The sequence below is a fragment of the Meriones unguiculatus genome, chromosome 14 (genome assembly GCF_030254825.1).
Source record: "Meriones unguiculatus strain TT.TT164.6M chromosome 14, Bangor_MerUng_6.1, whole genome shotgun sequence".
Lineage (NCBI taxonomy): Eukaryota > Metazoa > Chordata > Mammalia > Rodentia > Muridae > Meriones > Meriones unguiculatus.
Window position 1 is genome coordinate 72,452,510 of NC_083361.1, and position 24,418 is coordinate 72,476,927.

Consider the following 24,418-nt stretch of genomic DNA (forward strand, 5'->3'; position numbering starts at 1 on the left):
CAGAAGTTGATGCTTTGAAACCAAAGCAACAGTACATCTTTTTGTTTTTGTTTTTGTAGATCCCATGTATTAAATGAAAACTAGCAAGATGCAGCCTTGCTTCAGAAACTTTAAAACAAAGTTGTAAATGAGCATCTATAATGAAAATTTAAAAACAAATAACAGTGCAAATATTCAATAGCCTGTTTTATAACAAAATAAGATGAAAATAAGTCTTTCTTTCATGCCTGGGAGGGCCTCAAATTGGCGAGTTTTAGGCAACTCCTGATCTTCTTGCTTCCATTTCTCAAGTCTGAGATTACAAGCATGCACCACAACTTTCAGAGGGTAAAACATGTATTTTTGTACGCATTCCTCTATCTCTGACTTCATAGCTAAAAACAAAAATTATATTATAAAACAGAAGAATTAGTACTATGATAAAAACAAAAAGAATCTGAGCCAAGGCTCCTCGCATTCAAGGGCCTAATATGTGTAGATCAAGGACTACAGTGTGAAGAAATAACGTCCTTTAAAGGGACTTTAGCAGCAGGTTAGGATGTAGTGTGAAGAATAAAGAAAAAGAATTCTGAAAGGGGACTGAAGATCAGTAAAAAGCATCTTGAAACTAGTGAGTAGCAAGCACTGAGATACAATTCTAGACCAGTAAATACTGCAGTGGTTTTAAAGTGTTCCTTAATGAAGTGATTAAAAAATATCAAAAAATCAATTCTTTAGTTTTTAGTTACTTTTCAAAATGTGAGCTTACCCTGGCTGCATAGATGAAGACGTAGAATCTAGTGCTGACTGAGTGTCTGGGACACTGCCGTCTGCGCACTGTACTGGTAAGGATTCAGACAGACTGCTGACAGAAGCTGTTGCAAAACAACCACATTGTTCGTTAATATTCCGGTAGCCCAAGACCCAATCTAAAAGCAAAACAAGATCAATTTTCCACAAAACATAGTATATAGATTTCAGTTCTTCATTTTAAAACTCTATAACAATTTGCTGATGGGGAAAAACTTTTTGGTGGTACCAGGGGTTAAACCCAGGGCCCTGTGCACACAAGGATGTGCTCTACCACTGAGCAATACCTGAATCCCTACCTGTTATTTTTTTTTTTAATTTTGCTTTAGTGATAGGAATGCAGCACTTTATATATGACAGAAAGTGAAAGGTGGTATTGTATATCCCCCATGTGCTTGTCATAAACATTACGTGCTTTAACTGGATTACTTACCAGGTGGGCTTATTCTACCATTGCTACTGTTCTGTCTTTGAAGATGTTCTTTATAGCATACTGAACACATGCCATTTGTACGAGGGTTTCCATAAAATCCGCAGCCAGTGGAGCAAAGCATAGGTGCTTGGCTGTGATTAGTTTCTTGAGCCATGTTCTTCTGTTGCACACCTGTAATTTGCAAGGAATTAGTAAAAAACTCCAACAAAAGACTTCAGTCTTACATTATCCAAATTTCCTTTCTATAATAAAGGAAAACCATATATTTGCTCCTTCCCTAACAACGCTATGCTCTTCCTAGACAAAATGCATAAGTAAAGAGCAAAGGACACTCGGTGAACTCTTTTTTCAAGTTACTCTGTTTACTCAGAACATATAAAACTTCTCCAGAGCAAGAGACCTCTTTCTTAAGACTCTTTACCATCCAAAGGTTATCTTCAGTTTGGACCCTACCAATAATGAACAATCATTATAAGTTTTGCTGTAAATTATACTATTTGGTTTCTAGTATTTGAAGTTTTGTTCCAAGTCCACATTAACTTGTGATTTATTCTGCTTAAAGATTACTACTGAGTATAATACTCATTCTGGTGACAAATTCTGGAAGGAAATTTGTTAGCTATTCACCTCAAGAGCCCTGTAGAAGACAAATACTGCCCTCTGAACCAGCCATAAGGGTGGTTTTCCCCCATAAGGGTAATCTGTAGAATATCTACAGTGTAATCAGAAGAACATAGAATACACAAAGATGTGCCTCACAGCATAATTACAATGTACATAAGCTGAAAACACCAAGAACGTCCAACATTAATGACAATGATATTAATGACAAAAATCTCCAGAATCAATAACATTTTAGATGACTTTCTCGGGGAGAAAATGTTGATGCTGGAAATGTACCCAGTGGATATATAATATGTTGCTAACCAGTGCTAAAGAAGCCACTATTAAATACAAAAGTGCAGTAGAAAACATATCCAAGAATAGCAATGCTAAGTTTTCTCTGATATGTGCCTTACTTTAAACTTTTCCCTCAAATGAAGATACTACTTGCCTAAATAGAGAAAACGTTTACTTTGCTAGCATTTATAATTTTAAAGAGTGAAATTAAAATCTAATAGGACACAGAAGACATTAGTCACAGCATGCTAGGACTCAGGAAGTGTTTGGGAACCATGTGAAGGTGATATCAATCAAGGAAGATGAAAGAACTTCACATGCTATTTTTCCCAGAAAAATAAATCACCAGAAAGTAACTGGTGATTTGGCACAAACAACCCATGACAGCAAACAGTAATAGCGGGCTTATTAAAAAGAACCCCTTCTAAAAGAAGGTTACTCCAAGGACATCCATGTGTATTACAGACCCAAACGAATAAAATACTCAAAACAAAAAATTCTGTTACTGAAATTGTCTTGACTTGGTAGACACCTATGGAATGCATTCACTGCTTTCTCTTCATCTGAATAGTTTGGAGATTGTTGAGGGTGATGATATACCAAACTTAATAACCAAGAATCATAAGGCCCTTTGTCTGCACTACAAAAGGAGTCTACAGGCTTTGTATCTACCATTAAAAGTAATGTTCCAGCTCGAAATAGTAGAGTACTCCTTTAGTCACAGCCCTCAGAGGCAGAAGCAGGTAGATCTCTGTGAGACAGAGTCCAGTCTGGTGTACATAGCAAATTCTAGGCCAGCCAGTGTTACATAGCGTGACCTTGTCTAAAACAAACTGAGGAGGAGAAATAAAAAGAAAACAAGAAATGTCCTAGCTGGGTGTGGTAATTCCATACCTGTTAATTACAGCACTTGGAAGGCTGATCAAGAGGATCTCTAGTCACCAATCTGAATTATATAGAGTTTCAGGCCAGCCTGGGCTACCTAGGGCGACTCTGCCTAAAAACAGAAAAATAAAAGCAAAAAACTCAAACAAGAGAAAATGTCTCTCAGACTGTTAGGGATAGTATTTAGACCCTTAGCTAAGAAGGCTATCTGAGATTCTGAAAAGCTTCTTTTTCACCCCATGACAAGTTCTTTCAGAATCCCATCCTTGTCAGTGTGTGTGTGTGTGTGTGTGTGTGTGTGTGTGTGTAGCATGTCTTTTATCAGTCATCTCTTGAATTTTTTAATATGTAAAGTAAATTTGTATGTCAAAGTAAAAGACAAAATGTAGAGAAGCTAACATAAAAGTCTGATGGCAAAATATTCCCAAAGCACACTAGTCTCTTGCATGCTCTTTTGTGTGTGTAGGTCTGTGTAATAAATTAATGAATGTGTGTAGGTGCATGCTCATTTTCTGTGCACATCTGTGTTGAAGCCTCAGTCACTTTCAACCTTACACTGAACCTGGAATTCACCAACACAGCTAGACTGGCTGGCCGGTGCCAGGGAGTGTCTTGCCTCCACCTTCCCAGCACTGGACTTCCAGATGCATGTTGCAGTGCTTTGCTTTTTATGTGACTGAAGGGAATCTGAACTCAGATCCTTATGCTTGTGTATCAAATACTTTATCCACTGAACCATCTCCCTGGCCCTGTGCTTTTTTTGTGTTTGTGTAGTCTGTTATCAGGATGACTGCTCAACATGATAAAGATGATTAAGTAATGGAGCTGGGATGCATACCAAAGTCCAGGTTCAAGGCTAGTAGTTTAAAAAATATGATCCATTAGCCCCTATGGAGGTCAACACCATCTTCAAAATAACATTAACAAGTTACCTGCCTTAAAACAAAAACAAAAACTATAATGTTAATGGTCCTTTTGCAGTGGTGTGTTTCAGCCAGAGCCTGTCAATGAGGTAAACAAGCAGTGGAACAAACTGTGCCAGCAGACATTATCACGCTATACCCAGAGCAAAAAACAATCTATTTGTTAAATCTTGCCCAAGGACACGTATTTTTTTTTTTTAAAGAATGGATTTATGAGTCACAGGCATGTGCTAACTACGTCTTTTTAATGCTTGTGTGATCAACTTTGGTGGGAGTTCACCTATGCAGCACTTCTACACGTTGGAGAAATAAGTCTAAAGAAAAACTGGTTGTGCAATCATCTGAATTGTGAGGTGACTGAATTAACCTTTTAATGAACAATTTTATTTGAAAGGATGACTGATAAACTCGTCATTCAGACTTGAGTATATGGTAGACATTTCTTAAAAACTGGAGAGATGGCTCAGCGGTTAAGAGCATTGTCTGCTCTTCCAAAGGTCCTGAGTTCAATTTCCAACAATCACATGGTAGTTCACAACCATCTATACTTGGATCTGATACCCTCTTCTGGCATGTAGGTATACATGCAGACAGAGCACTCATATGTAAAATAAATAAATGTTAAAAAAAAAAAGTAAGTGAACCTGTCATTTCAAACAGCCAATAGAAGCATTTAGACAGAAAAAAAGCTTAACAGGTCTCAAATATTTTGAGTGTTTTAGTAGGATTGGTAGTGGTATTAACTAAATGTTAAATATAGTTAAATGTTAAATGATATTGACCCCACATTTAAAGACCTCCTTAAATCAGTGAATCAAGTACCCCAATGTATGAAAAGTACCCCAAATGAAAAGACAGGCCAACAAAGAGCTTATATGGTACCATAGTCTATGTAGTATCCATCTCTAAAGAAACTACCAACTGTCAAGTTTTGGTGTAATATTAAAGAACACCATCATTTATTATCTGAGAAGGTTATTAAAACATTCCTTTTTCAACTACAAAAGCCCAGGTTTTCTTTACAGCACTGTATATATTGAATCTAAAGCAACCATGACAATTTTGTCTTAGTAAGCCTCTTATCACTACAAAAGTATAGGGAGGGGCAAGGCAGCTGCAATTTTCATTAAAACATTTTAAATGAATTAGCATTAAAATTTCCCCTCAGTTTTACTTCGCATGTGCTAAATAGCACTAAACATAATATGCATAATAAAGGCTCACCATGGTATTCATTAATTTCAGAAAACATAAGATTCTGGAGCCAACATTTAGAGAATCTACTGCTGCAAAATGTATATTTCTCAATACAGTATTTCAAGGAGGCTAACAGATTCTTTTGTGACAAAGAGGCACAAAACTGACATTCTTTATGTACAAAAACGGATACATAGCATTATCAGTGGACTAAAAATTTTATGAACACAGAAACTACTTGGGGTTGGGGAAGGCACCTAACAAGATTCCTTGGGGTAGACAACAGAGAAAATACAACACAGAAACACAGGTTCAAAGTGTTACTAGCCCATGCCATTAAGCAACAGATTAAGATATAACATTGCAGTTTTTCCTCCTGATACAGAAGAGCATGTCAGTAAAACTGAAAGCCATAAAGACTCCAATAAGAGAGGGATATATGAATACTCAGGTAAATAGAGACAAATAAAGGTAAAATATGATCATCAAACTTTCCTATGAGATTTATATCTTCAAAAGTAATATTAAAATTGAATATCATCTAACTAGTTATATCCTAAGCCAAACTGTCTTGCATAGTAGCAGACTGATGGTAATTTTTCAGAATTCAAGAGACACAAGGGATTATACAGGTAACTATAAAAAAACAATCATTCATTTTCAAATACTGAAAAAGCACCTTTTGTAAAGATTCAAAATGATTTTTAAAAAAATCACAAAAGGTGACAATTTATATCAAGACAGTGGCACAATTAAGGGTACTGTGGAAGAAACACAGTTCCACCCCTCCTCACTGCTGTGCTTTTTCTGGTAGGTGAACAACTTGCAAGGCATCAGTCTGGCACTGAAAAGATCAGGGAGTAAAACAGGTAAAGTCAGATCAATTCTTCATGCTGCAATGTGGGACTCAACAGCTACAAATCCAAGGAGGAGGGCAGTGAAAATGCCAGGCATAAGCTTGAGCACTGACTAGCACAGTATAGTAAAATAAAACAGCTCATGAATTGAATCGTCACAGCCAAAATCACAACCTCTCACTCCCTCTGCTCTCTAATGCTTCAGTTATTCAGAATTTTCTGTGGGACAGTTGTTTTATCCTTACACAATTTATTTCTAAACTCTCCAAGATGGTGCTATGAGACCCGCAGTTTAGAAACAAGGGAAGTAATACTCAAACTTAACTGGTCCAAAGTCACACATCTGGTAAACGGACAAATCAGCTGTTTTATATTTTAAAATGAGAATGGTAGTCATATCTAAAACAAACCTAATTTTCAGACAGTCATTAATTTTTATTATCTGCACTTAAAAACTAGCTTAAACTTTATTCAATTGTTCAATCTTAAAATATGTAACTTTTAACTAGCTGCAACCAGCTATACTGAAAAATTTCAATTGTCCTTTATATCTTTTTCCCTAACAAAGTCCTTATCTGAATAAAAACTCAAGATTACATATATCTGAGGATTCAAGAAAATTACTTACATATTAAAATTCCTACAAAAGACTAGCAATGGTGAAGGCTAGCGACTCAATTCTAAGGACATGCCTTTGTTTCATTTCCTACAGCCAAGTCACCAGTTTTAATGATTTCATTTGGGAATAGCTCATGCTATTTTCCTGTCCATTCCAATAGTGATTCTCTTCCCTTCATACCCGGAGGGTCAGGTTCGGAGTTAGGATCCTGGAGATGGACTTACATGTACACAACAGCTGCACCATTTTTTAATTTCTTCTGTTTTACTACCTTGCTTCCAGGTGCACTGGCCTCAGCTCTCCTGGAACATCTAGTTACTTTGAGTTATTGTATAGAATCTGCTGTTTATTTAATTTTTGAAGCAGGGTTTCTCTGTGTTGCCTTGGCTGTCCTGGACTCGATCTGTAGACCAGGCTGGCCTTGAACTAACAGAGATCTGCCTGCCTCCCAGAGTGCTGGGATCACAGGCGCAAACCACCATGCCTGGCTACTAACTGCTCTTAGAGAGTACTCAACCAGCATTTATGTTTCCACACAAAGTATACTATGTAAAATGAGAACAGCCATAGAGCCAGTTAGCAAAAGTGCAAGTCCCAATTTGGCCCTTTTCTTGTTTCGACGAGTTTGGGTAAGTCACTAGCCTACCCTAGGTTTGATGCTCTAAGAATACATATAATAATCCAACAGATTAAATAATGCATATAGTGCCAGCATACTGCTAAAGCACAACTACTGCTCTAAGTCCACTGTGCCTAAAAGTAGAAGGCCCAGTCCTTGTTCCACCCAGACTGCCTATTCCTAGAGCTTGCTTCTCCTTTCCTATAGATGCTCTCTGCTGTGGCACTCTGCCCAAACAGTCCTAGCCATTTCAGGAAATCGGTTTCTCTCACATTCTTCAGAAAGCTGCTTGCTGCACTCTTTAGGATGCTTAAATCTTACCATAGGCAACCCAGAACTCACTCCCCAGCAATATGAAGCTTCTTCAAATCCCTTTTATGCCCACATGAATCCTATGAAATATTTGTTGACTAACCACATCTCATTATTGTTGAAAACAATATGGAAACGTTATTCAAAACAGATGACTAGCAGCTTAAGACAGTTATAAGATGCACGCAATTGTTTTTCTGCCTTGACCTAAAGGAGACTAGGGAGAAATAGTTTACAGTGTGGAGTAAATCCAGAGAAACTTAATCTTACTCAGTCCTGTCTGGTTGGCCAGCACATACTAAAATTACGTATCTGCTAGTCTTTAAAAATTGGGGAATGTCACAGAAATTTCAGATTTCAAGGAAAAATAGAAAGACCTCACAGAGTGAGCTCATGTTCTCAAAACGGAAGCTCGCTAGGCAGGCCTAATTCTTTAGGATGACTTGTATGTTTGTCCAGTTGGATCATCAATCTTGTTTTCCAGAAAAAAAAAAAAGGATTAGTTCTTTGAGAATTTTGATCATATTTCCCCTTCTTTCCTCAACTCTTTTTGAAGTCCACTCCATTCAACTTTGTGTCACTCCTCCACCCCTATCAAGGCCAATTTGTGCTGGCCAAACATTCTTGGATGTGTGGCCTTCCACTAGAGCACAGTCAACTAACCAGAGGCTATACACTCTTTGGACCCTTCCTCTTCTAGCAGTAACTGTTAAAAAATAAAAAATAAAATATACACATATATATAAATAGAGAGAGAGAGAGAGAGAGAGACTTGGATATATGTATATGTGCTACATGTGTGCCTGGTGATTGCAGAGGTCAGAAGAAGGCATTGGATCACCTGGAACTGGGGTTACAGATAGCTGTGAGCTGCTGCATAGGTGTTAGGAACCAAATCCAAGGCCTTTGAAGCACTGAATTACCTCTTCAGCCCCTGGTCAGTTTCTGATCCTGATTTTGGTCTCCTGAATTTGGGATCTTTACTAGTAATTTCAAAAGAAGTTGGGTATATGTGTCTGGGTAGTGAGGTATGCATAATGTAGCAAGTTAAATAAAAATGCCAATTACACTGTGAACTATTGTTCCAGTATAAACTCCTAAAATACCCCGTCTGATTGTTTTGTTTTTTGTTTTTTTAAAGACAGTCTCACTTTGTAGCTCTGGCTGGCCTGGAACTATGTCGAGCAGGTTGGCCTCAAACTTGAATCTCAAAAGACAGCAAAACAGAAATTAAGGTACTCCTTATTATAAAATTTTTGATAATAAGTGATCCAAAGATCAATGCCTATTCTAACACACAGTAATTCTCAGAGTTCTGAGCATCAGGATCTCCAAATCCATGTAAGTGGAGATCATACACAAAGACAGACACAGACACACAATGACACACACACACACACACACACACATACACACACAGAGAGAGAGAGAGAGAGAGAGAGAAGGAGAGAGAGAGAGATTATTGAGATTATCTGTGGAGATAATCAGGAAGGTCACAAAAACAGAAAACAAACACACCTTGACAGAAAGCACTTGGAAAGAAAGCTGTTGGCTCTGATGAAAGAACAGGGACTCAGGTTAAAGCTTCTTCTGTGCTATAGGCCTGATAGCTCTCTGCGTAGCAGTCCCCAGATCCTTAAGGAGAGTTGTGTTTCCTTCTGCTGCTTGCACTGAGAGACAAAAAGGCCACTGAGTCTACCTAACATATGGGTAAGATCTCTGGGGATATGTTCCTAGCAAATACATACAGCACAGCACTCGGACATTCTTATGTTAACAACATAAGAAGTGCTCTGAGATAAACCCCACTAACCGAGCTCCTGCACAGAGAAGTCTGCATAGGCCTGGAGGGTGAATCTCATCACTCGAGGCCACAGCAGCTGGACATGATGACACTCATCTTTACCTGCAGCTCTGCAAGTTTAAGACCAACAGTGTGGCAAAGCAGGGAAGTGGCCAGTGTATGTGCATGCCCGAGTATATGGTATACTTAGCTCTTCTAGCTCTTAAACTTTTGTAAAGGAATTTTTTAGCACCTATCTTTTATAAAGGAATTATATAGCAACTATGCTCTTAAGGTAAATATGGTTTATTTATTCTCAACCCTACAAAGTATATTCCAACCCTACAAAGTATGTTCCATGGTGTAAAGGACCATCTCATTTTAGAACTTTTTTATCTAGGACTTCTACAAAAATAGCCGTTGGGAATATTATTTATTGAACTTCTGGGTAACATGCATGCATACTTTGACTGAGTACATACCCAAGAGTGGGAATGTTGGAACACAGAGTTTGTGGATATTCAACTTCAGCACAGAATACCAAATAGTTTTCCAAAGAAGTTCCACATGTTTACACTTTCCTGGCAGTATAAGCCCTAGACTATTCCTGGGCTCTCCCATCCTCAGTAGTGTCTCCTGTATTGGGCTGGATGTCTAATATAAAGATGTCCATACCCTAGTCCCTGAAGCCCTAAAACCAGGAGAATTATTTTCTTTGCTTTTTTACTATCTGTTTTGTATTGACTGGCTTCGGAAACCCTGAGAAATTAACACATCCTCCCTTCTACTTAAATATTCAGTGCCTCTTTGTCTTACCAAAGAGCCATTTTATATCTTCATCATCACTGAATACTCTGGCTAATGGGCATCCTCTTAGGTCTTCACTCCCTCTTTTCTGTTGTATCATGTTTTTGCTTATTTTGCCCGCTCTGTGCCTTGTCTTTTCCACTTTAAACGGAGCTTGATTCTACAAGCTGATGCTTTGAATATATGTTCCTTGGCTGGTGGCACTATTTTGGGAAGCCACAGAACCTTTAAGAAGTGGGGCTTAGCTGGAGAAATAGACCCCTTGGGTCCATTTGAATGTGATTCCCAACCCCCTGGTTTAAGGCTTATACTCTTTGCTTCCTGGTACGTTGTGATTATTGGGGACCTCTAGCACACTCTTCTAATACCAGGATGAACTGAGGTCCTTTGAAACTGTCAGCCAAAATAAAGTTTTACTCATGAAAAGTTTTTCTATCAGATATCTTATCATAGCGATACTAAATTACGCTAACAATGTCCTTATTTAGTTAAGTGGTATTTAATAAGCCACTGCCTATTCTAAGATCATGAAAATATTCCATATTTTTCTTCTACATTTGTTATTTTATCTTGCATTAGTAATTTATCTGGACTTAACATTTTTTTAATATGGAATAATGAAGGATTAAGATTCATGTTTTCTCATGTATAGTTAACTCAAAGTCATGACTGAAAAGACCATTCTTTCCTTACTGCAAGGCACAGTTTGCATATGCTTGTTACTCTGGGGAAGCTAGCTGCTGCATCATAAAGAAAGGCCCATGTGGTAAACAGCTGAGACCTCCACTCAAAAGCTAGCTACATGCTCTCAAAATGGATCTTTGTTCTGTACCACCTGTCTTCAAAACTAAGTCAGTACTTCACCTACATAAAATCACTCAATAGACCCCCATGTATAAAAGGCAGGGAATCCCACTCAGCTCCCCAGTTGCTGCTTCATTCATGGACTTGCATCTGCTTCTCAAAACAAAACATACCCCTCCCACCAAACCCAAAATATAAAATGTAGTCTGTAATACACAAGATCCATACCCATCAACCCTCTCATTTCTTCTTTGATCTTAAAGCTTCTAAGCCATTCAATCACCACTTTTGTGTAGCCATTTAATAAGCAATAGCTTCATTTCCTATTTTCTCATTGCTTTAACAAAGTCTCTTCACTTCCTTCATCTCCCACTCACCACTTTAAGCAAATCTCCAAATTAATTTATAGCCTTTGTGAAGGGCTGTCTTGATTAAGTTTCTCAGCTCAGTAACGTAACATCTTTCTCTAAATCTCTTGGAATTTTGTATGGTGATTTTTTAAAAAAATATAAGTAGCTGATTTTATTATAAAGATATTTTAGGATTCAAACTACTCATTCTGGCTACTGGCTAGAGTCTACTTTCTACACCAAGTATCCAAAGCCTATCTGTAGAGCACTGGGGATTCCCTGAGATCCTTTCTGAGTTTAAGAAGGTCAAAACTACTTTCATGATAGTAATTTATGGCCCTGCGTAGTATCATGCACCTGTACTTCTACATACTGGAAAGCTGAAGCAAGAGGATCACTTCCACCCAAGTTCAAAGCTAGCCTACACAATATGAAAGTCCCATTTCAAAAAAGTACCCAGTGTAGCATAGTAGCACACAGACAGAATTACTGGGAAGACCAAGGCAAGAAGGGCAGACAGCAAGTTCCAGAAAGGCCAGGGCTACACAAAGAGGCCTTGTCTCAAAAAATGAAACAACAAAGAGCTTGTCTTTTTCAATTCGTTAGCATCTATGTTGGCAGTGTAAGAGGGGATAAAACAGCTGACATCTTAGTGGTGGCACTGAATTGTGTCAGAACTTGGTATACACTTTATCACTATACTCTTAACATGAAAGAGCAGTTTTTCTTAAAAGTTCATTTTTATATTTTTCAGGCTTGCATATAGCCCAGGCTGGCCTCTGTCTCCCAAGTGCTAGAATTACAGGCATGAGCTACCACTCACAAACTCTTGTTGGAGATGTAACCCTGGGCTTCATGTATACTGACTGCACAATCACTTTACCAACTTGGCTACCTCCAAAACCACTGGCAGGTCTTTCTCTCTTCTGAAGTTAATCTTGTAGGAGCTAGAGCTGGCTAGTGGTGTGAGTATACTGCTCAGATGGACAACATTACCGAACACTGTAACCAAACAAAATGCGGACTTGTGGAGTCCCACTGGATGCATCTATAAAACATTCCTGCACCTAAGGATCAAGGAGCATTGAAGAGGGAGTAGGAAGACTGGAAGAGCTAGAAAATCAAGGGTTTGCCATGCCTCTAAGTAATAGAAAAAGCTAAACCCATAAAATCTCATCAACACAAAGGGAGGAAAACCCACAAGGCCTTAACCCGACACAAAGAACTACAGGCAACTAAGAACTGGTGAGAGCAGGTCAGTCTTTCCCAGCACAACCTACACCAGCTGACTACAGTATACCATATGGCTAGCCCTGATACCATACATACAAGTGAGTAACATGTGCACACTAAGCAGGTTATATTTAGGAATGAAGAGGCCATAAATCTGAAAGAGCGAGGGGGTGGGGGTAGTATGGGAGGGTTTGGAGGGAGGAAAGTGAAAAGAGAAATGATTTTTAAAAATAAAAGGGAAGAAAGTATTTTGTCCCTTTTTAAAGGCTTATTTATTTTAGGTATAGGAGCATTTTACCTGGTTGTGTCTCTCTATACCACATGCATGCCTGGTATAGTACAAATTTAGATGAGAATGTTGGAGATACTGGATAGATTCTGGATTAAAGAAATTCATGATGTCTGTAAGCCACTGTGGTAGTCTGAACGAGAATGGACCCCATAGACTCACATTTGAATGCTTAGCCACCAGGGAGTGGTACTATTTGCAAGGATTAAAAGGATTAGGAGGTGGGACCTTGTTGGAAGAAGTCACTGGAGATGATCTTTGGGGTTTAGAAAGCACAGGCCAGGCCTAGTCTGTCTGTCTGTCTCTCCTTTTCAGCCTTTGGATCAGCTACTATTTTCTAGCAACATGTGTGCCTCCATGCTCCCCACCATGACGATAATGCACTAAACCTTGAAACTGTAAGCAAGCCCCAATAAATTGTTTTCTTTTTTAAAGTGTTGTTTTGGTTGTGGTATCTCTTCACAGCAATAGAACAGTGACTAAGAGAGCTGCCACGTGGGCTAGGAACTAATTCTGAGTCTTTTGCAAAAGCAGCAAGTGCTCTTAACTACTGAGCTTTCTATTCCCAAACAGCAGTTCCTAATGAAACAATGAAATTATTAACTTTATTAAATCTTGGTGCAGATTCTGCTTTTGTAGTTTATTCCTCTTTGATCCTTTCTGGGGTAGCAGTACCCTGGAATAAAGCCTTCTTCGTGCTATATGACACCAACAGAAGTCACCTCTGGACAGAGGTTCATGGTTCCCATTTTAGAGACAGGCCTGCTAAGGATAGAGACACCCACAAACCCAGACGCAGAATGTCATAGCTACAGCTGCCTGAAATCAGCAGCAGTGCCTTCAAGATCAAATGAAGGATGAATGATGGACAAATAACCTGTCTGTGAGGACAAAGAGAACATAAGAGAAAAGAGAAAATCAAATCCAATACACAACATGTTTTCTTTTCTCCCCAGTTATATTTGCAAGTACACTAGAATGGGGTTGGCAAACTTTTCCTCTAAGCATCAATTATAAATACTGGGCTTTGTGGACCATATAGTCTCCAGAGCAACTCTCAAGTTCTACCTTGGTAATGAAAAGAAACCACACATAACTGTTAATGAATGAGTATATTTACAATAAGAGGTGACTAAGAAAGATTATGGTAGTGAACCAGGGTCTGTCAATTTCTGTTCAGGTTCTCTGTACCTAGCAGGTACTCAAGTAAAAGCCAGATGGATTCATGAATGCTTTCAAAAACTTGTTTGATTAGAAATACTATTATGAAAGACACAGCAAGACGACTTGATAGCACATCAATTTTTCTTTTGTTGTAGTTTTGTTCAAGGATGATATGCTGACCTGTACTTCCCACTATTCTGCAGTAGGTTACTTTAATAGAAGTTCTGTGCCACAGCTTCTGCTCCCAAGGATCAACAGGATCGATGTAGGGAGTTGAAAGTATAGCTCTATGGTAGATCGTTAAAGTTAGCATGGATTCAATTTCATAGGTACAAGGACATAGATATTAAAATTTAATTTTCATGTACCTACAGAGTCATGGCATCTACCCTGAAAATCCAAACAGTTGCAAAACCACAAAGTACTAACAAGTACTCAACAAAATCTAGAAATACAGTCATTCTAATTTCAAAGTTATTGTTTTTTTAAAAGACCAAAAAAGATCAGTGTCTGGAAAGAGTGGTAGATTTCTTGCTACCATGTAAGATTTGATCCCTAGACCCACAAAACAAGCAAGCAAATAACAAAGTGCACAGTATTCTTGAGGCTGATTCTTTTTTCAGTGAAGATGCAGTCACTTGAAGTAAGGGAGAACAAATATCCCGACAAGAGGCCTGACTACGATTTATTTCAGATTATGTACACAGGTCAACAGTGAAAAGAACATTGTACTGCCTTAATTCTAAAGCCAGCTTTGATTATGATACTGCCTTTTTAATGCTGAGTCTAAGCCCCGCACACAGAGACAGGCGTGCTACCTGTCTTTTCTACCTCATCAGATTCTCAGGAGGAACCCATTGGATAATGACTATGAAAACACACTGCAACACAAAATAGTACAAAACTCACATCAGAATGGGGTGATTTAAGTCAACAATGGCAGTTTATAATTAGAGAAAAGAGTGCAGATTCATTTGTCTGCAGCCCATGGTTCAACAAGGGCAATGTATAACAGGCCTGCTTGTTACATAATAGATCACTTGTCAGGAATTAGTTGAAGATGCCTCACCTAGCTGAGATGATACCACTTACTTGTCAGAAGTGCCAGGCAATGGTTTCTAAATGAAGTTCATAAAATGATGTATCAATTATTTTGGTAACACAAAATTTCTAGTTGCTTACGTTGAGCAATTACCATTGCAAAAGAATAAAAACAAGTAAGGACACACTCCACATAATGGCATTTCAATAAATGGCCAGTGGTTCCATAGGTTATACTGTCCGATGAGCCTATCACTGTCTTCACTAGTATATGCTCACATGTGTCCACGGCTAACAAATATGTGACCTGGGAAAGAATTTCTGGGAAATCTAGGAAGAATTCCCGTTTTCCTGGGAAAGAATTCTGTGTGGTTGGAATATCAAATGCTGGAAATAACCTTAGAAACAGAATAAGTTAACACTGTGAAAAGCTTCTTATCTATGGCAACAGGGAGTTTGCAGTTAAATGATCAGGCAAAAGGGAATTCTCCCCGCTTATAACTGGAAGGAGCCCTAAAAAGTACTGCTTACTACATTATTACCATTTCACTTACATATTTCATATTGCTTTGAAGAAAGTTCACAGTGATAAAAATGGACGCTGCATGACATCAAAAGTAGGTAAAAATGGCTATCAAAGAGAAAACAGTAGGGAGAAAAGGTCAGAGATAGTGTTTATGGTGGTTAATCCTCATTGTTAATTTGATTGGATTTAGAATCACCCTGGACATATACTCTCAATGACTCTATGAGGTTGCTTTCAGTGAAAGAAGAACTACCCTGAGAGTGGGTAGAGCCATCACATGGGCTGGGATTCCAGGCTGCGTAACTTAAGCGTGTGTGTGTGTGTGTGTGTGTGTGTGTGTGTGTACACAAACAGCACCAGCTTACTGACTATGGATACAATGTGACAGCTGCCCAACACTCCTGCCATCAAAACTATATCCTTCAACTGTCAGCCAAAATAAACCCTTCCTTAAGTTGCTTTTGTCAATTTTATAAAACATAAAACACCCACTCATTCTAAGTGTGTAGACCCTGAGAGGCTACCCATGCACATACTGAGTGGACTCAGTGAGGTTGTCAAAAAAATAAAAGGCACATGGGAAAGATGGTTCATCATTAAAAGCAAGTATTGTTCTTCCGTTCGATTCCCAGCAGCCACATAAGACATCTCACTACAGCCTGTAACTGCAGCTCCAGGAACTGCAATGCTCTCTTCTGGTTTCCATGGGCCCCTGTGAGCACATGCACACAGACACCCCCCACCCCTACCAACACACACTTAAAAAATAAAATTATCAGAGGCAGAGCACATGAACTTGGAAGGGAATAGTTATGGAGGATGGAAAAAGTTGGTAGGGAGTGATTATGGGAAGATTTAATAATTTACATTATTAAATTTAATTAATTAAAATATTAAATTCAGTATTAAATATTGAAATTAAATAAAAATTTAAATTTGTTTTTGTGGTGGTTTGATGAGAACGGCCCCATAGGTTCATAGGGAGTGGCACTATTAGGAAGTGTGTCACTTGAGGTGGGCTTTGGGGTTTCATAAGCTCAAGAGAGGCCCAGTGTCTCTTTCGCTCATCCTGCTGCCTGCCCACCTGGATGTAGAACTCACAGCTACCTCTCTAATACCATGTCTACCAGCATGTTGCTTTACTTGCGCTATTGGCAATAATGAACTAACCCTCTGAATGTAAGCAAGCCCCAATTAAATACTTTTTCTTGTAAGAATTGCCATGCTCATGGTGTTTCATCACAGCAATAGTAACCCTAATTAAGATAGTATTTGTTGAGAGAAAGAAAAAAAAGAGAGAGACAGTAGTGTGTGCACATATATGGAGGTCAGAGGACAAACTCAAAGGAATCAGTTTTCTCCTCCCTCCATGTGGGTCCTGGAGATCAAATTTAGGTTGTCAGGCTTGGCAGCAAGTGCCTTTACCTGCTAAACAATCACAATTACCTAGGAATTTTTTTTTCCTTCCCCACAGAAATGAAAAAAATAAAAAAGAACTAATACTCTGTCATTAAATAAAATGCAGTAAGCCTAAAGGACCTACTTGCTAATCTGAAACTAGTCGGCGTTATTTCTCCCAGCAGTTAGTACAATTAATAGGAGTTCTTAGGAAGAACAGAATACTCAGGAGAGACACTTTAACTTTCACCCAGATAACACAAGAATATTTCATATAGTCTATAAGCAGAAAATAATACAATATGGTCAACAACACCTATAAAATAAAACACGGGACTCAAGGCTGGTTTTCTGGTATCATTTTTTCTAATTTCACATCTATAGTTATCATAACTAGCTTTAGATAACAATCCATCTACTAGGAGCCAGAGTTACAAACTAATTTTTTTTTTATAATTTATTTAACTTTCTTTTATGTGCATTGGCATGAGGGCGTCAGACTACCTTGAACTGCTTACAGACAGTTATGAGCTGCCATGTGGGTGCTGGGAGTTGAACTCAGATTCCTTGGAAGAGAAGACAGCACTCTTAATCACTGAGCCATCTCTCCAGCCCCCAAACTAAAACTTTTTAAAGTATAATGTACATAGTTTTTCTGAATTGTATCACTTAGGTAATTCATCAGGTTTTTGTGATCTAAGTATGTTTTGTTCCATCACGTATGCAGCTGGATGAAAAGGGTGCAGAAAAAGAATACTGAAGGGGGGCTGGAGAGATGGCTCAGAGGTTAAGAGCACTGGCTGTTCTTCCAAAAGCCCTGAGTCAATTCCCAGCAACCACATGGTGGCTCACAACCATCTATAACGAGGTCAGGTGTTCTCTTCTGGCACGCAGGCATACATGGAGGCAGAATACTGTATAAGTAGTAAATAAAATAAATCTTAAAAAAAAAAAAAAAGAATACTGAAGGGCACCACATATCTGCTCCTAGAGTTTCTTTTCGGTATTTTTACGATGCCCAGTTTCTAGATGATTTTATTTGAACAATGGAGTTTAAATGGCTAAAAATGCATGTGGAAACACTGTTCTATATTTTTAAGAGCCAACCTGGATATGGTTAGCCTTCATTTTCATAACACAAAGAGGTCAAGTGGTGAACGTCAATTCAAAATGTGGACACTGACAAACCTCAGTATCTATATGAATGCTTGCTGACCCACCAGTTTCATATTTTAAAAGAATTACTGTAGGGCTGGAGATGGCTCAGAGATTAAAAGCACTAGTGTACTGCTTTTGCAGAGAACCCAAGTTCAGTTTCCAGCATCCACATCAGGCAAGATAAACAGAATGGAGCCATCGATAAACTAAACATCGGGCTAACATCGGTGTTATCCTGTACAACAGCACTGTCCAAAACAGTAAGTTAGTACCTTGTGTGACTCTCAAGAGTGTGAAATGGGTGGATACTGGCAGCAGGTTCAGAGTGAGAGGACAGATGAGTAAAGATCATCATTCACTGTGCTTGGGATGGTTCTTGTGGCATCTTAGCTGAATTACGTTTCTGATTTCTGAATGTTGAGTGTTGAGTTGGTGAGAGAAGCTTGCAGGCAGCCTGAGTTAGAGCTCCAGGGCCCACATGGTGGTGGGAGAGAACGGACTCCCTTGAACTGTTCTCTGGTCTACACACACACACACACACACACACACACACGTAACTCCAAAGTCTATTATTTGGTGGCTGGGAATGTAGCTATGGTAAGATTATCTGCCTAACATCAATAAGACTGCAGGTTCAATCCCCAGCATGACAACTAAAGAAAACTATACTATTAGTTTGAGGATTTTTATTTCCTACTATTATTCTTCTCAAAGAGAAACAGGCTTCATCACATTAAGGATAATTATTTGCAAAATCATCACTGAACTTTAGCACTGTGTTAGGTAGAAAATGATCACTGTGTTTTACAAAGGCACTGAAAGGTTAAGTGATTCCTCAAATTTCATCTGGCTATTAAAAGTAATACCTAGGACATGAAACCAGGACAGCCTGCATCTATAGTTTGGGTACTTAAAAGCAGCCACTGGATCTCATGTAGCCAAAACTCCATTATACTGCATAATAAATGCAGATGCAAATAAATCTGGGTAAGACACACCTTCCTGGGAAGGTAAAGGGCAGGGCAGGGCAGACAGGGAAGAGCACGCACGTCTGCAGACCTTTGGCTGAAGTAGACTGCACGGCTCCTTAGCACTGGCCCCCACACCCTTGACAAGATTACTCACTCCAAAGAGGCAGAAGCCAGGGGAAGAGGACACCAGCCACCCATTGCCTCGTTATTATGTTCCCACCTGCCTTCCAGTTATCAGGCTTCCCTTTCCTACCGAGTTCCTTTCTGCCTAATCTGACTTTAGAAATCACAAGCTTCATTAGCCTGTCCCAAACTCTTCTTTCACTTTGATTCCTTTACTGTTGACATTAAAAATGGAAAAGTGTTAGATTCCTGATTTTTTCTTTTTTCTTTTTTTTTTTTAAGAGCAGCACCAAATAATTTATCTTGGCTTTACCAGCAAAGTGCCAAACTACTGGCTAGAGTTGTCTGTTCAGTAGGCCAGAACACCAGTAAAACAAGGCTTGACATTCTTAAATGAGGTATCATATCACCCCTCTGAAGCTCCTTAGATACAAACGTGTATCACCTGACCAATGAATAAAGAGGAGAATGGGCAAACAGAAGCCTTTGGATTTTTTTGTTTTCAAAGGAATTATCCATATTCAATATGCATTCTTCACTGCTTTCTGTGTCTTCTTGTTCACTGCTTTGAAGGATAGTCCATTTGTGACATTAAAGAGAAAGCGACTCCTCCTAAACATGGTAAGCAAACCTCTGGCGTGAGGTCAATGCCTCACCCACAGTTAAATGTTGTGTCTGTGGACAGGATGACTACTCTGCTCAGTCCCTGCACACTTCCAGAAACCCATCCACACACCACACCTTCTGAAGAGAAGGGAATCCAATTTAGAGCCTCATTCCTAAAATCCATCAACAAAAAAGGAAAACAGGTATCTTCTGAAGAGGATTCTTGAGGTGATAACTCTTAGCAAAAGAGAGAAAAACCCTTTCACATCCACACTATGAATTTATCGTGTCCAAGTTCTTTAATAATAAAACACGGTAAAATATTTCAAACTACACTTAAGAAACAAGCATTCTTTTTTGTTTCAGGTAATGCTTTCTATAAATTCCTAAATTATAAGAAAGAAATTTCCATTTTAGTATCACATAATTTTTAAAACAAATTTTATTGTTGGCTAAAATTAACTATAAAATAACACCAATTCTTAAAAATCATAATCTTTTCTTTACAAGAAAATTAGTCATGCAGATTCTAACTAAGATAATTTCTTAAAGTTGTGTGATCACCAGCATTGTGTTACTGCTAATAATACCTTATGACTAAAAATCTACTATCCAAGTCACCCCTCAAATCCTACCCACCAGAAACAAGAGGCCTTAAAGTCTTATCATGCCGACTCAGTTGTATCTTTACTTAATTTAAAGTTCTATGTCCACTTACATAAGGTTACAGGCTTAAGTCTACTCACACAGTTGAGGTTGATGAGCAAACAGCTGTCCTGTGTCTTGAGACAGACATTAGCTTCCTGCCTTTCCTATCCTCATAAGCAGCTACTTAAAGTTTGAGTTTTATGCAAGAAAACATTTTAAAGCCTTCAGTGTTTTACTGCAGCAGACTTCAGATTCATTCCTGTAACACATTTAACACGAAACAGAGTTGAGACAGTTAAAAATTATCATGTAAATTTATCACATTTTAATCATCTAAAAGTTAAAAGAATGCTTTTACTATTTCAGTGACACAGAGGGGGTGTTGACACCAATGAAAACATATACTAATATATAACCATGACCTAGCAATTCTTCTACACAGGACCATAAGCTTACGTGAGCAAGAGTTACTTTTTATAACCATTTAACCTGGAGTTAGTTAACTAGGTATTCAATTTTTCTGAAGCTTAGCAGTTTATTTAGAATAACTGCCATACCAGCTTATTTAGAATTAATGCCACATCTTTACATGTTGAGGGCCTTCAGTGCTCCATGGACAACTCTGTAACAGCTCTTAGAGACAAAGGTCCTAGTCTTGTTCTGAAAATAGGAGTTACTAGCTTTATGTCTGACATGTGATAGAAAGACCTACAGTACAGGTCCAGTTTCTGTCCCTACAGTACCACCACTGCTGCACACAAATACAGTGGGGGATGATGGCTCCTCTCAAAACTAAGAATACATTTCTGTAAAAAATATGTAACCCTACTCAAACTGAACTAAACAAAACACTAGAAAAACCATGTTTTCAAATTAGGAGGTGATTACAGGTAAAATCCTATCTCCATTTCATTACTGTATACATAGGGAGTCATGACATTTTTGCACTGCAGAAACAAATAGAACTATTTTAGTTAGAAGATTCCATTTAAAAAAAAATTATACTCCTAGATGAAAATGACATTTAAGAATTTGATGCAGGGACTAGAAAGATGAATCAGCTGGTAAGGGCTCTCAAAGCCAAGCCTGAAGACTTGAGTTTGATCCCCAGACCGACTAGTGGAAAAAACTGACTCAAATTGTCCTTGGACCTCCACATGCATGCCGTGGCATATGTGTACTTCTCTTCCAACCATGTCCCCACAATAAGTAAACGAATGTCAGAAAACTGATACAGAGTACTCTTGAATAGTATTATTGCCTGTATCTTTATCCAATCTATTTTTAAAATTCTGGCCTTACTACTACAACAGAGAGCTACACACAGGGACAGATTTTAGGCTTAGATGGCTCAATGTTTTTCTTTCTTATTGGCAGGAAACTTCAGGCAAAATAAATTTCAATAAAATTGTTCTTGAAAATCCAGATATCCATTATTTTTATATGAACACTGGTTTCAATATATCTATACTGTTCTCATTATCCATAGTAAAGTTTAAGACAAGCTTTAGTATTTTATAAATACAGGATAAATGCTTAGCAAATGCAGCGTGACTTAAAAAACAAAAAACGAAGAAATAGTTTTTGAAGTCATGTCTTCCAAGTATTTTAAATACTTTACATTATCTAATTGCTAAAGTACTGCATATGTCACGCTATGCTATGAAAGGTGACTAAATGAGTTTATTCAAAACAAATATTTCTTTGTAACCTACATAAACAAAAACGACTGAAGAAATAATTCAACATTTCACAAAGTTTGTAACTTCCTAGAAAACCTTTCACACAAGATTTTGCAGATATGCTCTACCCTCTTTCTTACAAGTGTCTGTACATTACACGCATCCTTTGCAGACTACAGAACTGAGGCTGGATCTTTCTGTCTCCTTAACCCAATGCTCTTAACCTCAAGCTTGATTAGATGACAGGTCACAGTGATCAACTATATTTAAAGCAAGCCATGTCTGGAACTGAGCATCAAATAGTCAAGTATACCACTAGTAAATCAGCTTTACCAGGAGCATGACAGAATGGCTATAAATCAGGGAAGCCAGCTATCTCTTTGGAGTAACAAATGGGAAACTAGAGGGAGCAACCTTAAGGGGGGGGGGGGAAGAACACAAGTGTAAAATAAATAAATAAATAACAAAAACAAGAGTGAAATGCTGTTAAAGAGAAAGGAAAAAAGCAGGTTTATCTCAAACAGCGCAAAAGTGCTTAAAACAATTCATACAAATTACAGGAGACAGCTTCCTGCTCAACACTAAATACTGTTTGAAGCCAAGGGGCTCAGCAGCTGAAAACAGGTTCCCTCTTGCAGTTTTCAGCTCACACAATTAAAGACCTAAGATTAATCCCCTGAGTCACCACGACTGTCGTAGATGACTCAGGATAAATTGTGAGAGGGTTAAAGCTGGTGGGTGGAGGTTATATGAGGGCCACTAAATACTGGGTTTCAAGGTGCATCTCCATAGGTGACTTAGTAGAACAGAAAAATAACTTTGAAAAAGAAGACCCCAACAGATCTCATACTAATCAGAAAACCAAAATTTATACCTGACAAAGACACGGTGGACACATGCCTCCTAATGTGGTACAATGAGAAGCTCACACCATAGACAGATATTTCCTAACCTCAGGCATGAATACACTGCTAAGCCCAATCTGATGGAGAGTCTACAAAATGTTTGCTACCCACTTCAAAAGCATCAGTGCCTATAAAGAACAGCAACAACAGTGGTATCAGCAGCAACAACCTAAGGAAATGTCCCTAAGAACATGAGTGAGGACAAAGAAAATGTGTCAGAAAATGGCAGCGAGTAGTCCTGGACTGAAATAAACAAGTTAATGAACATTTACTGGTGTTGGGAGTATAGTGATCCATGCTTATACACCTAGCATCTAGGACTGAGGCAGGAAGACTGCCTTGAGTTTCAAGCCAGTGTATGTTTCAGAGAGAGACCTAGTCAAAAAAAAAAAAAAAAAAAAAAGAGGCAAGCAACCAAAATAAACATTATTGTAAAGTTCTTATGAAATACAATGTCCTTGTCCTCAGGAAGGACATATGCTAATGTTCACATGCTAAAAGAATACAAGGTAGCACAATATGATACACACAAATTCTCAAGTCAAGAAAAACACTGATTGTTGGTAAAAAATACTTGCTGTGCAAGAACAGGACTTGTGTTAGATCCCCAGAACCCATGTAAACAAACAGACCACCCCCAAATAAAAAATAACAAGAACAGTGGAACACAGTGCTGGGAACTCAGTAGGAGGATCCCTGGGATTCTCTGGCCAGACAGCCTTGTCTAATGGGCTGGCCCCAAGTCAGAGAAACCAAACCTTCCTGAAAGAACAAGGTGAACGTCTTCTGAAGCTGTTTCCTGGTCTCCACGTGTGTATATAAGTATATATAAGCAATTGTGCACACATAACCACAACCAAAGAACATCTGACTAGAACAATACAATAACACTTTCAGAAAAATCTTAAGGAAGGTCAGACCCTGCTAAGTGGCACACAGGATTTACACAGAAGCTGATAGTCTAATAATCACTAGCATCTAGATTTCTTACAACTGTATTCAAGCTCCAGTCTAAGTTGAGCTGACTTATGGTCATCACCCACAATGAGTTACAGGAAACAGGAGCTGACAGACCACCACAGATGAGTGCTCACTGATATATGCCATACAAATGACAACCTGTGCTACACAGATTTGAAATTTCCTCCCCTCCTTCCGTACTGTACTGGTGAAACCTTTGCCATACTTCACCAAAGTCGAAGAAGTAAGACTCTACAAGAGCAATGCCTTTCCTAATCTGCAAGCATATCTCCTTACTAAAAACTCCAAATTCAACTAATTTCTGCTTATGCCAGATAGCAAGGCAGAACCAAAGCAATAGCTAATGATCAATCAACAGAAAATATCAGGACAAATCTTCCACCTAAAAACAATGTTCTGTGATGCCAATCAATAA

General features: G+C 38.5%; 1 protein-coding gene across 6 annotated transcripts in view; it reads right to left on the reverse strand.

The window, feature by feature from the left end:
• The window catches only part of Zfand6 (zinc finger AN1-type containing 6), a 68,022-nt gene that overhangs the window by 11,967 nt on the left and 31,637 nt on the right, over positions 1-24,418 (reverse strand). For 3 of the 6 annotated variants that reach the window (XM_021660441.2, XM_060367487.1, XM_021660444.2), the window contains exons 2-3: positions 1,223-1,393; positions 749-854 (exon numbers count right to left, since the gene is read on the reverse strand). In XM_021660441.2, the coding sequence (XP_021516116.1) occupies positions 749-854; positions 1,223-1,376 (260 nt within the window). In that variant the 5' untranslated portion in view covers positions 1,377-1,393. Of the gene's footprint in view, positions 1-748; positions 855-1,222; positions 1,394-3,016; positions 3,120-20,533; positions 20,695-24,418 lie in introns of all 6 variants that reach the window. The other 3 variants (XM_021660442.2, XM_021660443.2, XM_060367486.1) reach the window with 2 other exon arrangements.